The sequence below is a fragment of the Contarinia nasturtii genome, unplaced genomic scaffold (genome assembly GCF_009176525.2).
Source record: "Contarinia nasturtii isolate CC-2019 unplaced genomic scaffold, AAFC_CNas_1.1 Cnas_scaffold_810, whole genome shotgun sequence".
Classification (NCBI taxonomy): domain Eukaryota; kingdom Metazoa; phylum Arthropoda; class Insecta; order Diptera; family Cecidomyiidae; genus Contarinia; species Contarinia nasturtii.
Window position 1 is genome coordinate 2,375,785 of NW_022198157.1, and position 17,564 is coordinate 2,393,348.

The following is a 17,564-nucleotide window of genomic DNA, read 5'->3' on the forward strand; positions in this document are numbered from 1 at the left end:
AATCATCCTGTGAAGTCAGATTTTGAATTACTTTTCTTGTTTGAAAGCTATCGTGTTAACAAATTTTTGCGTACAGGGTACAGCGTACAGGGTACAGGGTACAGGGTACAGGGTACGCACATACATTCGGACATCGAAAAAATGCTAGATTCGTGTTCCCTGGCCCCAAAAACACCCAGAAAACACATTTTTTATAGGTGTTAATTTTTCGACCGATTCCAATACTTTACCTTACACACTAGGTGTGTGCGGAAAAGTAAAAACGAACAAATTTTTTTCCTTCGTGCGCTCGCTGCAAGTTCATAAAACATTTTCCATTGTCGCAATATTGTTTCTGCGCAACAAAGAATCTATGTGGATGGAGACGAAAGCAAAAAAAAATAAAATGTCTTACATCCGTAAGATGAACTTTTCCGCACTGTGATCCACGACATGAAAGAAAACTAAATCTGACATTAGTTTTATATAAAAATAATTTCCGAAGCACTTTTCTCACAAAAACTACTAAAGATGGGAATTTTTGTATCGGAGCCATGCCTATATGATATCGTAATCATGTGAAAATTTGCAGAGGCTATTTTTTTTACAAAAAGTTAACATTCTGAAAGTTTGAAGAAATTTCAATACATATTAAGGGTACTTCCCATACAAAATTTCGTTTTAGAGCGAAAAATCCAAAATTTTGTTCGGGAGGTGCTCCTAATATTCGTTGAAATGTCTTCAAACTTTCGGAATGGCATTTATGTGTGATAAAAATAACCTGTGCAAAGTTTCAGCTCATTACGATATCATACAGGCATGGCTTCCATACAAAAATCCAAATTTTTTGAATTTTTTGTATGAAAAGTGTGTCGAAAATGAATTGTATCGCAAAACTTACGTCATATTCGGTTTTCTCGTACCCAATAACCCCCCAATACACATTTTTGAGTGTTTAAGAATACATTAATTATCACTTTTGGAAGAAAAATTGAATTTTTCCCATGGATGGACATGGGCATCACACCAGACATGACACTTTACCCTGTCAACCAAAGTCGCTCAAAATCTAATGGTTTCTATTCCTCGGCACCCCCAATCATCCTGTGAAGTCAGATTTTGAATTACTTTTCTTGTTAGAAAGTTATCGTGTTAACAAATTTTTGCGTACAGGGTACAGCGTACAGGGTACAGGGTACAGGGTACAGGGTACAGGGTACAGGGTACAGGGTACAGGGTACGCACATACATTCGGACATCGAAAAAACGCTAGATTCGTGTTCCCTGGCCCCAAAAACACCCAGAAAACACATTTTTTGAGGGTGTTAATTTTTCGACCGATTCCAATACTTTACCTTACACACTAGGTGTGTGCGGAAAAGTAAAATCGAGAACAACGCTATAAAAGCTGTAACTTATAGCACTGGAAAAAATTCATTTTGAACTTTAGCGAGTGAGATGCTGTGTGTGTGTGTGTTTTTTATTCTCTGCTTCGCTTAAAGTTTGTTGGTTTTGCGGTTGTTGCTTTTGAATGCGACATAGAAACCCATAAGTTTTTCACTTTATTAATTCAAAAAAAGTATTGTTCTATTTGTTGAATGCGACAAACTTTCTGCGACTGAAATTGCTTCTTTGTTTTGAATTTTCAACATCAAGTTTTCTGCGATTGTATAATCATAATTAAATGAAGAAGAAACATCAAGTTTTATTTCCAAAACGAACAAATTATCTCGACTTCTGCCAGTTTTTTTTTTGAGACAAAACAAATTATGAACATAGGGATGGGGGTCAGTTTGCCAAACTTAATTTAGCGGTTTGTATCCAAAGTCGACGCTCAAAATGTTCTAATTCCAGATACTGGTTGCGCAGAATGCAAAAAAAAAAACACCAGCCAAAAGGCACTATTTCTCATTGCTGGCAAAAGAAGAAAAAATTCAATGCGCTCGAATGAAGAAGAACACAGAGTGTATTTGGTGTTGACGTCATGCCGAGAGACAATTTTGTGCATTGAGAATGCTGAAAATAGTTGCTTACGTTTCGCTACATGCCAATACCAGTTCGAAAATAAACCAAAATCGTATTGTTTTCCGCAAACATGACTAAAAAAGAGATTGTCAAATACATACACAGAAAGCGAACCAAATAGAGACAGAGAGCGATTGAGAGACAGATACAGAAACTAGCATCAACAAATGTGAATGCCATCGCAGCGCGTTTCAGGTTAAATTCATTGGTTTTTGGTGTCTGTGGCTTTGGCTTTGTTATTCGTTTGACACAATTGGATTATATGCCGCTGTATAACATAAAATACACATACACAGAGAGACGCAACACCTTTTTAAGTTTATCATTCACCGAATATATCATCTGAATGAAATTAAGTTCTCTCCTACGGCCATATCTATAATATATAAATTTTGTAATAATAAAGCGTGTTTTGCTGTAGCGCTAAGCCTCTAAATCATCGCATGCGATCGAATGATTGCGTTTCTCAATCGTTTAGCATGTGATTGACGATTTGGTATGTTCACATTTTTATTTGTCATATGAAAGGCCGATTCATTTTTTTTCTCCTCTTCATAAATACAACAATCAAGATAAAAATGCCAATTTCGGTAACAAAAAGCTATAATTTACAATCGCATTGAATTTTGCGTGGGAAATGTTCTAAAATAAACCGGAGAAAATAAATTAGCCGTCTACCAACAATGACGCAGTACAGCAATTTTATTGAATTGAGAAGCGTTTATCTCCCAATCAATCCAGACCTACTATTGTACTGGCATTGTACCAAATTAGTACAGTGAGCGTCGAATGTATCGATTACGAATGTGGCTTTTTTCTCGTCTCTTTCTCATTTGTGAACGGCATTTTACCGTTCGAATCATTTTTAATTAAAAATCAGCCGTCCATTGAGCAGGCAGCTCGGTTTTTGTTCGATTCGAAAATAATTTGAATATTTAAACATAATTTCCAATGAACGAGAACGAATAAAAAAAATATGCATGCCAAAGCGTGAATACCGATAGAAAGTAAAATTCATTTGACTTTTCAAACCCCTTGAGTTTTCTATAGAAATGAACCGTTTAGTGGATTGGTATCATCGCGCGCCAATTTGCTAGCACGTCTAATGTGCATTCTGTGCTCGAAGCCACATCGCCAATATGTAATCCACATAAAATGTAATAAAAACCACTCAAAAAGTTTAATAATCGTTTGTACTCGATTTTTTCTCGCTCTCTTCATATCAATTAATTAAATCGTGTCTGGAATATCGAACACTTTAAATGTGTATTATTGTTGTTTTGCATGGTATTTGAACATGTTCAAATATAAAAAAAAAATCTATCGTCTATCTATGCTTTCTTACCGCAAGAGATTTTTCAAACGATGGTTTAATGTGCGATGTGGAACAGGCACGTTTGATTTAAAATTCTATGTATGGCAAACATTAGATAGATTGAGCGAAGTTATAAAAGAATGATGGAAAAATGCAACAAAAACAGGCAGACGTCAATATTCTTGCGAATAAAGGCAATCTTTTACACTAAACACAAGCTGAAAAAGAAATAACAACATAAAAATGGTTCTCTTTGCTCTGGATATGTCTATTCTGTTAATAGTAATCATGTGAGATGTGTACAGAAGAAAAAAAAGAATGTTTGCGTTCGAAAGTCAACGAATGCCGCATCATTCACATAAAAATTCCCATTCGAGAGTGAAATCGACATATACACACACATTCAAACAGACAGACATGTACAAACGGCGTGTATGAAACGTGAAGATGGCACACAAAAGGGGGAAAAATGATCAAAGCAACGCAAAGCATTTAAACAATTTTCTATTGAAAATGCACATCAAAATTGCTACAGCAAATTAAATAATTTTCTATTTGCTTGGAACCCAACGGCAAAAAGGCGGAGAAGACAAGCAAAAAAAGAAAGCATGTTGCGTGCGCGCAATTCGTTTGTTTTGAATTGTCAGTGCAACAATTTCATTAGGCTCTTTTGCGGTCTTTGTGAGCAATGCTTTTAATTGTTATTTCTTCAGCCACATTCATCCGTTACATCTGCTTCTTTATCTTTATATAAAATAACTTTAAGCTAATTATCCACATTTTAATCATAAAAATTCAACCAATGAATCCACCAAATGAACATAAAGAAAATCTTCAACAGTGAATTTATGCAATTATTTACTTCTTTTGAATTTTATGGTCATGTCTCGACTTTTTGCAGGCACAAAAAAAAAGTGGCTGACAAACATTTTGTATGTCTGCGTGTTCGTGGTATATGGCAAAATGCTTTTTTGATATCAAGACATTTATTACATTTACGAAAAATGTGGTTTGGCTTTTTTTTGCGCAATGCATTGAAATGTTGAATATGTATTTGCTCCGATTTATTAATACGGAAACCTTCACAGAAAAAGCAACTCGAAATCGCTTTTGTGTACACATAGGCCACATTCTTGCGAAATTAATATGTGTTTTTATGAGTTTTTATGTGTGTTTTTTACATCTCTGTTTTTGGGTATGAAAGTGATAAATTTTGGCGATGCTGCCATGACAATATGACGATTACATATAATCGACTCAATAAAAATGAGCAAAAAAAATGCGCGTGCAGTAAAATTAAGCGCAATTTTGTGGATTAACACCACAATTCCACAACAATACAATCCATAAACGAATACATATTCACTCTTGTTCATCGTTGTGCACGCATTTACGGATATTTCAAGTTTTTGATCGCTTTTTTTCTCCTTCTCTACACTGTTGACGACTTTCGCACAATGTGTCATCAAAAATGAACCACTGAAAGGCGGAAGAAAAAAAATCTGAAGCGTGCTCATGTTCTTTGACAACGTGCAAAAATGTACGAAACAATGGCAGGAATTTGAGGTACAAAATTGGTTTTGTGGTGCATAAAGATTTATTGTACTGAGGTTTTAGTTAGTTTTTGCCATTTCATTCAATGAAAGAAGAACATTTATCTTAAAGGAAATGATGCGTTGTCAGTGTGGTCGTAAAAAATCAAATGACAAAACATTTCATTTCAAAGGATTTTTAGATCGATTTCCTCTTTATTTCTATATGGTTGCTATCACCGAAACAAAGGCGTTCAAAATGGTGAGTCGTGCATAAAGTAAATTAAATGAGCTTGCAACAGCAGCACCACTCATGAGAGTGGTTTTGATTGCTCTTACAGTTGGTTCGGACCATGACAATGTCATAAATTATTATAGCCACGATGTTTGATGGTAAATTACACAGTTGTTCACCGCATACTAGCAGCGGCAACAGCAGTAAAAACGTAAAACTGAACACGCACACTGAAACTGGCAAGCGTGCGCGTCCGTTTATTTCCAACCAAACTAAAAAAAACGAGTAACCAGCAAAACAAAACCGCTTTTGTTTTTCCCATTAATTGTATAGATAGCAACATGGAATATGAACGACAAGCGTTTGGTACATACACATGTAATTGGATAATGCCAACGACTTTCGCTGACGCACAAAGCACACACCAAAAACCATCGCCCATTAAACGCGCGCGCTCTCTCTGCATGTGGGTTTTGCGAATGTACACTGTTTACACACGGAACTTTTGATCGTATGCACGTAAGAAAACGAAGAAATAAAATATAAACACACCGTGGTTCGCATCCGCTCTGTTCACAGCTATGAATGTGTTTATTGTAGAGTCTTTATATCTTTTTGTCGTAAGCACACAACTACATTTGCACACCGAAGAAATAGGCGAATGGTGACCACTTAAGGTATAGAGATTTGGACACACCATTACTATTTGACGTAAATCGTGCTAGTTCACGTTTTTCTATGTTGACTCAAGCCGTTGAGTATTTATAGATTTACCAAATTTGCTTTCCGAAATTCATCTTTAAATTTTTCAGTAGCTCATAATGTAACGTTGCGAATTTGCTCCGTTTATTTTTCTTGTGAAATTATGTTTTTCTTTTGATTCTTCATTTTTGCTCTCACAGCACAGCGTGTTGTGTTTCTAATGGTCATTTTACCTTGTTTTTTTCTCTTGTGTTGATTTCTTTTTTTTTATTTGCCCGAAAAATAAACATTGAATAGCGCGCGACTTACGTTTCTTTTCTAAATGAAGAGAGATCACAGCAAACAAAACATAACAAAACAGAAAAAAATGAATGTATTTTATTGAAGGTACTGGTGTGCGTTTGCTGGGTTCTTCATTTATTTAGGAATGCTAGCATAATCATCCATGCATTACACGAAGCGCAATGGCCTCACGTACAACAGAGTGGAAATAATACAACTGAGAATAGCATCGTTTTAGAAATGTTTCATCGTTGAAACAAGCGATGGCATGGATTTAAGAGAACACAAAATTGAGAGAGAGAGAGAGAAAAAAATGAATGGAAAAAAAATTGCGCCGACAAGAATCATTATGTTTTATGAAACATTGAACAAAGAACCAACACATTCAGACACCAGTTAAAAGCACAAATATTGTTCAATGCTATTGCTGGCGTTGTTGTTTTTGATGGTAAACGGTTAAATATTCTTTATGTTCGTTTGTTTTTTCATTTCAATTTCAAATTAAAATTCAGAAATCAGAATTCTCATTTTTGGAATTGCGCAAAAATTGATTTTTAATTTTCCCAAAGAGATATATCTCTCTCTAGAATGTACTCTCTCTCACTCTCTCTCTCCATTTATCATCTCGTACAAATTGGATTTTGTAGTTGCTGCTGTGTGTCCCAAATGACGTTATTTCTGGTCGGTTCAAAACTAGTAATTTACTCTTTTTCGAGCATAAATGTGAAGTACTTTACGTTTACGATGTGAAAATAGTGAAAAAAAAGAATGCTTACCGCTGTAAAGTGATTGAATTCGACGCGTTCGTGTTGTATTATCTCGTTTCGTATATAATGAAGGTAATCCCAGAGACGAATTGGCTTTTTTCGGTGTTGATGTTAAACGCGAAAAACCAGGCGGACGATAACGTGCACTTTTTACATTATTTGGCAAAAATTGATGGGTATTTTGTGACTTTTGCGATTGTGCATTCGTTGTTGTGGTACGTGGAAGTGAATTTGTACTAGATGATGTTATTGTTGTTTGTTGTAAGCTACGCGGCAACGTTGAACGATTGCCCATAATGTGATGGCGTCGTTCTTCGTCCGATGACGTATCATCGGAATCGGGAAATGTTGGCCGATGACTTGAGCTTCGTTGATTATTTTCGGATCCCCATAATTTTGATGATTCCATATTGTTAACGGCATCGGTTGAACCGGAACCAGCACCGCCAATACTGCCACACGATCGCACACGATCCAATTGTTCTCGGCTCAGACTACATTGATTAAATAACAAATCGCCTGCCGAACGACGCTTTGCTGCTAAAGCGGATGCAGACGATGAATTGTCACGGTCGAGTAGGGTCAATTTTGTTCTTGAATCACCATTCGCTAGTAATGCTGATTCAAAACTACCACGCCATGAAAATCGTTCGTAGTCACTAGCCTCTTTCTCTTCGGCCGCTATATCACTAACACCGCTGCTCGATTGATGATGCAATCGGGTGCCGCTCAATAGCAAATCGTGCGATTTGCTGCGCGGCAAATTCAAATAGCTTTCGGGGCTTTCGATTAAATTGTCATTGGCATGGGTTTGGATGTCCTCGTCGTCTTCGTCGGTGGTTGTGGCCGAGATTTTTTGCTGTAATTTTTTATGGTATCGAGCGCTTGGCTTTGGCGACGAATGACTTGCATGAGATTCACTACTGCTCACTTCATGCATCAACGCAACCAGTCGCGTACCAATGTGTGACATTACTTTTGCAAATATTGGCGGTGAATGATTTGATTCTTTTTGTTGTTTTTCGTTGCTTATTTTTGAGAATGATGAAACTAATTTGTGATAAACTAATGCAGTTTCACGTTTTAAACATTGTTTTTCATCGAATAGACCACCGTCACCGATTACACCCTCCGGATCGCCGACCGAACCTTCGAATTTTTTGATAATTTGTTGACAACTGGCCGAGATTTGTTCTTGTAATTCGGATTTACTGGTCGATGAAGCGGCACCTTCTAAATCCGAACTCGTATAGTCCGATGAATCATACGAATCGGACCAAGTTTCTTCGCTACTTAAATACTCAACGATTTCACGCACTTGATCGTCATTGATTCCGGGAACCGTTTTCATTAGGCGCGTCAATTCATTCTCAAAATAAACGAGTTGCGGTGGTTTGGCCTTTGATCGTGGCTTCGGTACGGGTGTGCCATTTTTGGGCGTATTAGATTCGCTCATCATGGGTGTTGATGATTTCGACGTATTATTTCGTTGTGCATTTGCATTCGATGCGACAAGCGTTTTAACAAATTGTCGCAATTTCGACATCATCAGATTCGTTTCTTCATCCGAACTGTAATTATTAAAACTGTCTTTACGTGCAAGCGATGTCGAAGGCGTTGGAATTTGATTTGCATTCGTTTGTTGATGCTGGTACTGATGTTGTTGTTGTTGTTTTTGTTGCTGTTGTGATACATTCTCTTTTGTCTCCTCTTTGATTTCTTCCAATTCGATTTTCAATTCCGAACCGATTTTATGGGGATCGTCATTTTTCAGCAAATCATCATTGCTACCAATAAAACCACTGTCACGGCTACTTTGTTTTTTCGTTGCTCCATTGGCCACCGATTGTGCCGAATATCCATCGTGTGTCAATGAATTTTTGCCACTCTCCTCATCGGACACCGTACCAATCGATTTCTTATTGTCTTCACTGTCACTGCTCTTCTTTTTTATTTGTTTCTTTCGCTTTAGTGTATCATTTGGATTGGCATGATCTTTTTCCAAATGTATCACAGTCTCATCGCATGTATCCGTTTCGGATGAATCATTTGAATCGTTGGCAAGTGACGGATTTTCATTCGATACAATCGAATCGTGATTGTCATCTTTGGTGGCCAATAAATTGTCCAAAGATGAATTGTGAGATCGATGTGGTGTGCCACGAGCACGAACCAAACGCTTGCGCCGTTGTTCGGGGCTTCTGGCATGGCCTTCACTGTCACTGCCAACACTACCACTACCATCCGAATTCTGATCACGTTCGTTTGCCGAAAAGCCCATGAACGTGGACAAAAAGTATTTTTCCAATCGCGAAGAAGCCATTGCATTTACATCGCCATTTGAACTTTCCGATGCACCAATTGAATCCATTCCTTCGCTGCATAAACTACTTGTTTCGGAAATACTATCGTCGCGTGTATCTATACTTGATAGATGCGACGGTTTGCCATCGCCCAATCCAAAGAAAAAGTATTTTTCCAGTTCTGAAGCGGACATTCGATTTCTCTTTTTATCATTGACCTCAACTTCACTCTCTTCGCAACTCTCTTCGACAATCGTGTGCAATGTAAAATCAATTGATGTTCGATTGTAACCGCGAAGCTCTTCTTCGCGATCGACGGACGAACACATTGCCAAATCTTCGGCATATTCGGTGTCTGAATCGGTGGCTGTTGCTGCGGCAAAATCATCTTCTTCGTCACCACTTCCAATCCACGAATCATCATCGGCCAAACCATCTTCCAAGCACACAACGGCCGATAATGTATTTTTTCCCGTTACAACTGTCACATCATCGTTATTTTTCGCATTATTTTCATCACTACGACTATTGATGTTTGCACTTGTATTTGCCATTTGATTAGCACTGTAATTTCTCGGTTTTAACATTTCACTATCAAACACAGAACTTGTAAATGAATCATTTTCAAAATTTGGCAAATGTTCACTGTAATAAAAATCATTCGAATGATTTGTAACAATGGGTCGTCGTTTGATGGTTGGCGTGGAAGTGGTTAACGAATCTTCTTCAAGCGACCGAGTAAAATAGCCAGCCAATGAATTTGGTTCGTATTCATCGTCCGACAATCGATTTGTATGCTGCACAATAATCGAATCAGACGAATCGGAATCGGATACAATGTGCGTTGTATCGGTTGGGACAATGTTTACATTTGATGTTGCCAATGGCGATCGAATATCTTGTGTGATCATCACTAAACTTGTATATTTTGCTGGTGTTATCGTTTCACTTGTATACCCATCCGTACTGTTCAAACGTTCATTTTCAACTGTCGATCGTGTTATATTGTCTTCGGTGTGTGTATTATGATCTACCTGTGTATTTACGTCGTCGCCATCAAAGTAATCGTAACATTCATATGTTTGCACACCTGGTATATCTTCATTGGTATTGGTTACGCTATGCGGCACCGGCGGTGGCGGTGACAGTGGTGGTAGTGGTGGCGGCAACGTTGAGGGGAAATGGAACGCATGATCACCGTACGCTTCAGACAAATCAAATAGTTTTGTTTCGTCGCTTAAGTCAATTGTGTCTGCGCTAATGATTTTGTATTCAATGCACTCAACTCTTTCTTCAGCATGTTTACTGAATTCATTACAACTGGCCATTGGTTTGGGTTCTGCATGTGTTTGTGCATCGAGTGTTAATGTGTGTTGGTAGTCGAATGCACTTTCTAATGAATTGGGCGTTTTGAATGACGTTTCGTTGGTGTTGCGATCAACGTTACCGCTACCGCTGCCGTTGTTTAACACACACAAACCGGTTGTTGTATTGTCGTCAATATCGACTTTCGCTTCGTTGTCTGCCGACAGTATACACCATGACGACGGTTGACTTTTTTCCATAATTTGGAATGTTTTTTTGTTGTCATTGTCGTCATTCTCATGCATCAATACCGTTTGTTTTGCCAGTTCATTTTCGTCTGAAATAGATACCACAATGGGTTTTAATTTGAGCACATTTTTCTTGGGCGATTTATTTGAATATTTTACTTTACCTGACATTCTTTTATCGTGCATGGCATCGTCGCAATGCTGCTGCAACTGGAGCTCGTTTATAGTCTCAGCATTTTGAATTATTGCCTCGGCATTTGTATGCACTAGCATTTCTTGTTCGCTTTTCATATCGTCCACGGCAGTTGTATCGTTGCTTAAAATGTCATCGACTCCATGAATGCTATGCACTGGTTGCTCACAAACAAAACCATTCATGGAAACTGGATCAGTTTCTAAAGTTTTTATGGTTGCCATAGCATTTTTCACATCCGATTCATTTTGTGTTTGTGATCTATCATTTTGGGTGTCGACAGACATTGAATGCTGCTGCTGCTGCTGTTGCTTCTGTTGTTCTTCCAATTTTTCGAAACAACTCATGGCACTAACATTCGATTCAATTTCTTTACATTCATTGATTTCACTATTCATTTGTTGTGATAACAATTGATCGAAAGGCTCATGTTTATCATTCAATTTTTGTTCAATGGTCGCGCATAAATCATGAACCATTTGTTTGGCTTGACTTCGCAATGCATCCGTAATTCGTTCACTATTTAAATTCATATTCGCACGTCGGTTCGTGTAGTTTTTGCTGTCGTGGCTGTTGATATTGTCGGCTGCTGCTGCTGTTGCAGCCGCAGTTGATTGATTATGAAGGTCAACTTGTTCATTTCGTTGCATGATTGCATTTTCTTTGTGCTTTGTGTCTGTTTCACATGATTTCTCATCGATTGGCATTCTTTCAATCACCGTTTGTTCGTTCTCATCTTCGGAGCTTTGTTCGTCGTTTATTTCGTTACTGTCGCCGTTGCTGTCGTTTACATTGTTACATTTCCCTTTTGTATCGTTACCCAAAAAAACAGGTTCATTATTATTTTGTTGTTCGCACGTCGGCACGGTGGTGTTGGTGCCGTTGCTGCCGTTGCTTCCGTTATTATCACCGTCATCGTCATCGATCCGCTTGATAGAACACAGTATAATTTCATCGTTTTGATCGATGTCATCGTAACTTTCGGTCGTTGTATCATCGATATAATTAACCGTTTCACTGCCATTCTCTGGCAATGGCTTTATGTAGTTCAATACAATTTTTTCAGTGTCGGTGTCATTATCACTTGAATCATCTGTACTATTGACGTTCGTACTTTGTGAATCGCTATCGGATGATCCAGTTTTTTTATTCACAACAAATACTTTGTAAAAACCTTTTGATTTGGGTCGACGATCGGCCAGCGAACTGTGCTTTTTAAAATTGTTGTCATCGCTGTCGGATGCTTCGGGCGCTGACGAACAACTCGGACGATCACGAGTCGAATTCGATAGCAAATCTTCACAATCACTTGATCCACTTACCGAAATTGAGCTTTGTTTCTCTTTTTCTTTCACCGTTTTTGCATTCAATACATCGTAATTTCGTTTGATTGATTTACTTCGTGATGTTGAATGATTGTTTTGTTTATCATCGTCGCTGGCATCCGACGATGAAGAATCACAAGACGATGATGATGACGACGACGATGGCGATGTAAACATTTCGGAACGCAAATAGCCAGCCATATCACTTGCACCTGTACCACTATCGTCGGGTATAACTGAATCGCTTGTTTTTCTATTCATTGCACTGCATTTGGATAAATCACGATATTTATTGTTCGCTTTGATTGGCGATATTGCATTTGAATGGTTTGAATTGGATTTTGTTTTTGAAAAATCACTAATTAAATTAAATCCACTTAACGATTCGTTGACAACAACGGCGGCGACGGCGGTGACGGCGGCACTTTTCTCTTGATCTACACTGACCTTTGATCGATTGTTCGGCAAATTGAGGTTTGATTTTCGTTGTAGTTCGTCACATTTCACAATTCCATGCGATAAATCACTTAATTCATCTAAATGATCATTGAAAATGACACAATTTAACGGATTTGCATCGGTCACATCACACATTTTATTCGTAGCCAATTCATTTTTGAGCGTCGCTACAAAATGTCGGCTCTTTATTTCACTGTTCAACTTTTTCTCTGTATCGTTTATAGTGCGTACATTTATGGTGGATATGCATTGATCGACAGTTGGTCCGGTACTGAGACTGTTCATTTGTTTTGAGCGATCGTTATGCGTTGTTATGCATGTGTTGATGTTGCCGTTGTTCGTGTGCTTATTGCAATCGTTAATGTTGCCACAACTAGATTGGCCGCTAGTTGTAAGTGTTGTTTCTTCTTGTTTTGTGTCATTTTCTTGGTTACGCGACGATGCGTCTGCATATGCAATACTACTGTTGCTATTGCTTTTACTGCAGCCACTGCTGCTGCCACCGCCGCTGTTGCTGCATTGGCCAACACTATTTGGCAATGTTGCGTGTGTTGGTGTTGTATTGGTTTCCACTTGTGTAGCATAATTCTTCAATAGTTCGCTGGCAATCGTCTTATGCGATTCGATGTGATTTCGTTGGTGTGGTTGATGGGCAAGCAATGGGGCGGCTGTATTCCATAGTTGAAATAATTCAGCGGCTTGTTTCTTTTGTAATGCTCGTACATCTGAGCTATTTGCATCGTCTCCAATAACGAAAATTGGCACTGGCACCGGAATCGCTACGTATTGAGGTTGATGACCACAATCGCATCGAGATCCTGAACATGATGTATTACTTTTGTTCACCGAATGTCGAATTGTTCGTTTGAATCGTGATAATTTTCGACGAATATCGACAAAACCATCACTACTCGTTGGCGAAGAGCTATGTGCCAAGAATTCTTCGTCGGTTGTATGGATATCGGCGTGAATATTCATGCGACGCCTTTGCAAATTTGGTGAAACGAATGGCGATTGTATTGCACAATCACGGAATATTGTTTTTGTGGTTGCTGTTGTGTTCGGCTCAAAGTAATCCCAATCACAATCATCCAATGAAATACTGTGCCGATTTGTTGATGAGCATGTTGAACTGCTGTCCTCAACATCGTCCAAACTCGATGAATCCGAACTGATAAACACCAATTTATAATCATCACTTTCCGGGCAAATCATTTTTAATGTCGCGCTACCCTCATAATCTGATACATCGTCCTGCATCAAAGACACATTCCGTACACGTTCGCCTGATTATTTCGATGATTTTTTTGTTGTTGCCAATATTGAAACAATAGCCAATGCCATGACGGTGTTTAAATACATAAAATAAAACGGGAAAAAAAGAAAGAAAACAAAACAAAACAAAATAAATTATAAAAGAACAAATAACTGAATAAATCAAATCAAATCAAATAATGTAATAAATTAAATCAACATAAAATGACTTATGAGCAAAAGCAAACTCGAGAACAAACGAAAACAAAACAAAAATTACTGCGCAGAAAAATGAAAACGCATTGCGAAGCAATAGAAGAAGAAAATAACCAAACTCAGTGAACAGAAAATGAATTATAAGTCAAGTGTAGTGTGAGAGAGCGCGCGAGTAAAGAAAAAAAGGTGTCTGGCATCAAGTGTTCGGCTTGCAAATAAAGTGGGAGATCGGTGTGACAAATAAAGTAAGACATGCACACATACAATCTCCGCGTCTGGCTGTGAACGTACAAGTAATAATAATTCGATAAAATAAATTGTTTGGCCAGTCAAGAGTCAAAGAGGCGTGCAAGAGAAAATGAGTCTGTCGCACAGAGTGAGAGTTATTTATGTGCTATTGTGTGAATTTTATACTTTGTAAAAAAAGAAAACAATCATATCAAATCGATTGGTTTTCTCACATTGTAATTACCAATCAAATGCGCAACAGTTTGTCAATTTGATGCTTATGCTGAGAAAGTATCGACTGACTTTCGAAGTAATTTGACAATTTTTTTCGAATAACTCATTAATTTTTCAAATAAAACATCGACTAATGAGATGTTAATTCAAAAATAAAGAATGAACGCAACTATGTTACTCTGGGTGAATGTGACGATACGTACAAATAATAAAGCTGTTTCCATTTGCTGTCATAATTAAACGAATTAAACTTGAATTTTCCTTCAAATGACCCCAGCTCAAATAATGCCGTTCATCCGCTCGACCACATATTAGATATTTTTCCGTTCTAAATACACAACTTTTTTTTTTCTCCGGTGTAACCATATTGCTGTATTTAATCGGCTTACACAGTTTAAGGCAATCAATAAACTTAATCTTTCATTAATTATGCTTGAACCGAACAATTCAGCATCGATGACACACATTGGTCAATTAATCGATTCGAGAGCATCGATGTTGCGTTGAAAATTTATCCAATTTATTAATGTATGTTCTGTGATGTGTGCTATATGGTATTGTTGTTGATGTAAATATTGGAGACCCTTTTCGTACAGATTAAACCCATAACTTGATTCGACGATGTTGAATAAAGTTTGTAATGTAAGCACACATTGTCTATGTTCTTTATCTAATTTTCAGGGCAAACAAATAAGTAACAAAATGTGTTCTGTCGGCTCGATACCCCTGGAGAAAATTGGCTTGATGGACTTTTTGTAAAAGTCGCAATTGTTATTATAAATTCATGCTTTGGCAAACAATTTGTTGGAATTGTTATGTACTTTTCTTCATTTCCACCACACTTTTTGTCTATGGTTATTAAAAACACACCAATTCCATGCGAATTTGCTGTCGTTGCGGTGTCCAGAGTTGGACGTAAAAGGTTGAACAAACAACGTTGTATTTAAACTAATTAAATGATAATAATCAAGGGACTTGTGTTTAGCATCTCGGCTCAGTTGTGTCTTCGGTTGGCATGCAAAAGGCTCACACACACATTGAGGTATAAATAGGTGGGTTATTCGAGTATCTGCTCTTCAAAGAGTGTAATTTCCTGGAAATTCTTCAATTAAATGCAATTTTATAATTTGATATTAAATGTGGTAATGAAAGCCTTTCATTGAAAGGATACACATGACAAACGATGCAAATGTGTGCTAAAAGTAAATATTATGATTGTCACGGTTTGCTGATTAAAATGACGATAGAAAATGTTGTCATCGTGCAATTAAAGAACTTGAGATCTGATGCACACACACGCGCGCAGTTTTTGCTGATTTGACCAAGTACACTGTCCCACTCGGCCAGTTGAATGCGAATGCAAAAAAATGTCGCACAAAGATAGAATCGTTTCTCATGCACAAAGATAGACGGCTCCACCCTATTAAAGTTCACCTTAATGGTAAATAATGTTAGCCGTTCTGAATTGGCACATTTTCATCTTTATGTGTGATGCGACGATGACCGGGCGATTTCATGAAATTATCGTTCAAATGCGACTGGATTGGGTTGCCCGTTGTCGACAGTCATTGGCAGAGATAGAAAATTAGATGGGATTTTTATTATTGTACAGGCTTAATTATTATGGAGAATCTCCATTCCTACGCCTATTATCATTTAAATGCACTGTAATCACGTTTCTATTTTCTGTGTGCGGAAACCTTATTTTTTCTCTCGCTCACTCCTGCTGCACACACTTCACGCTCTTACTCTTGCAAATGTATCAATAAAGCAAATCAATAGTCACGACTCATGTTGAAAACGATGATTTTTTTTTTTGCTTCTTCCATTTGATTCATACATAATTGTTGGTACTCATGTTTTATGATTGCTGTGTGTGCCATGAATAAAACATTCGCAATTGAGAATCATTGCTCTCTGTCTAGTGTCAGTAATTCAAGAAGAAAAAATGAGTTTCAGCTATGTTTCTATTTCTTGTTTTGAAAAAAAAAGAGTTTAATGATTATGTGCTCAACAAGAGGGAGAGAGAGAGAAAATAGCCAAAACTAGTTTAATCGCATGAATGGAATAAGAGTAAGTGAGAGAGAAGGATAATAGGCGAATCGGATTTAATGGCGAGAATGTGTCAATGAGAGAAAACTAGTCTAATCAAAATCATTCGATTCGTATATTGTCGTCAACGGCACGTTTTGATTCAAACGAAAAACCAAATTCAATTCAAACAATGACCAACACTTCAATTAGACGGGGAAAATAACGTTACCGCAAAACACAAAACCAAATTGAAACTCTTTGAAAATCGGCTGTATTGAATATTGCGATAGTCTTTAATTTAGATGATTTTCGTTTACAGTTGTCAAACAATTATTTTCAACGCTCGTAAATCGATCGAACAAAGGCATTTGTGTCTTGGGCTTGAAAACCGATTTTCGTTTACATTCGAGAGACAAAAATATACAACAACTGCTGATTTTTTTTTTTCTCCATTTGACACACTCAATTTTATAATATGACGCACATAAATATTTCACTTACAATAAAAAAGTAAACACAAGCTGACATGAACGTAGGTCGATGGGCTTATTTTTGTTGTTATATTTACTGATTGCTACACTATTTTCAATCGTCAATAATAAACCTAAACGTTTGTTTTAAGCACAGAGCAAAAAAATGACTATGAATTGGAACGTACGCCCGCATTTCAGCATTGCGTTGGCACTAAATCGATTTTTAAACTATGTGAAATGCAACATAAAATCCCTAAACGAGATTCAATTCTCTCTCTCACTCTGTACAGCTCGATTAACTATTCAATGCAATTGAAATGCGTCGGAATTTCATTTGATGACTTCAGCGCGACCACTCTCACACTATCCACACAATGTTCCATGCGGTAGTTTGAATAAGCCAAATGGACGAAAAAACAAACACAAACCAAATAACATGAATTGTTTTATCAAAC

The 17,564-nt window shown here is 37.5% G+C and overlaps 1 protein-coding gene across 2 annotated transcripts in view; it reads right to left on the bottom strand.

Moving 5' to 3' along the window:
* The window catches only part of LOC116342095, a 124,491-nt gene that overhangs the window by 19,532 nt on the left and 87,395 nt on the right, over positions 1-17,564 (bottom strand). For both annotated transcript variants that reach the window (XM_031769589.1, XM_031769590.1), the window contains 2 exons: positions 10,858-13,956; positions 6,847-10,782 (listed from right to left, as the gene is read on the bottom strand). In XM_031769589.1, the coding sequence (XP_031625449.1) occupies positions 6,847-10,782; positions 10,858-13,956 (7,035 nt within the window). The remainder of the gene's footprint in view (positions 1-6,846; positions 10,783-10,857; positions 13,957-17,564) is intronic.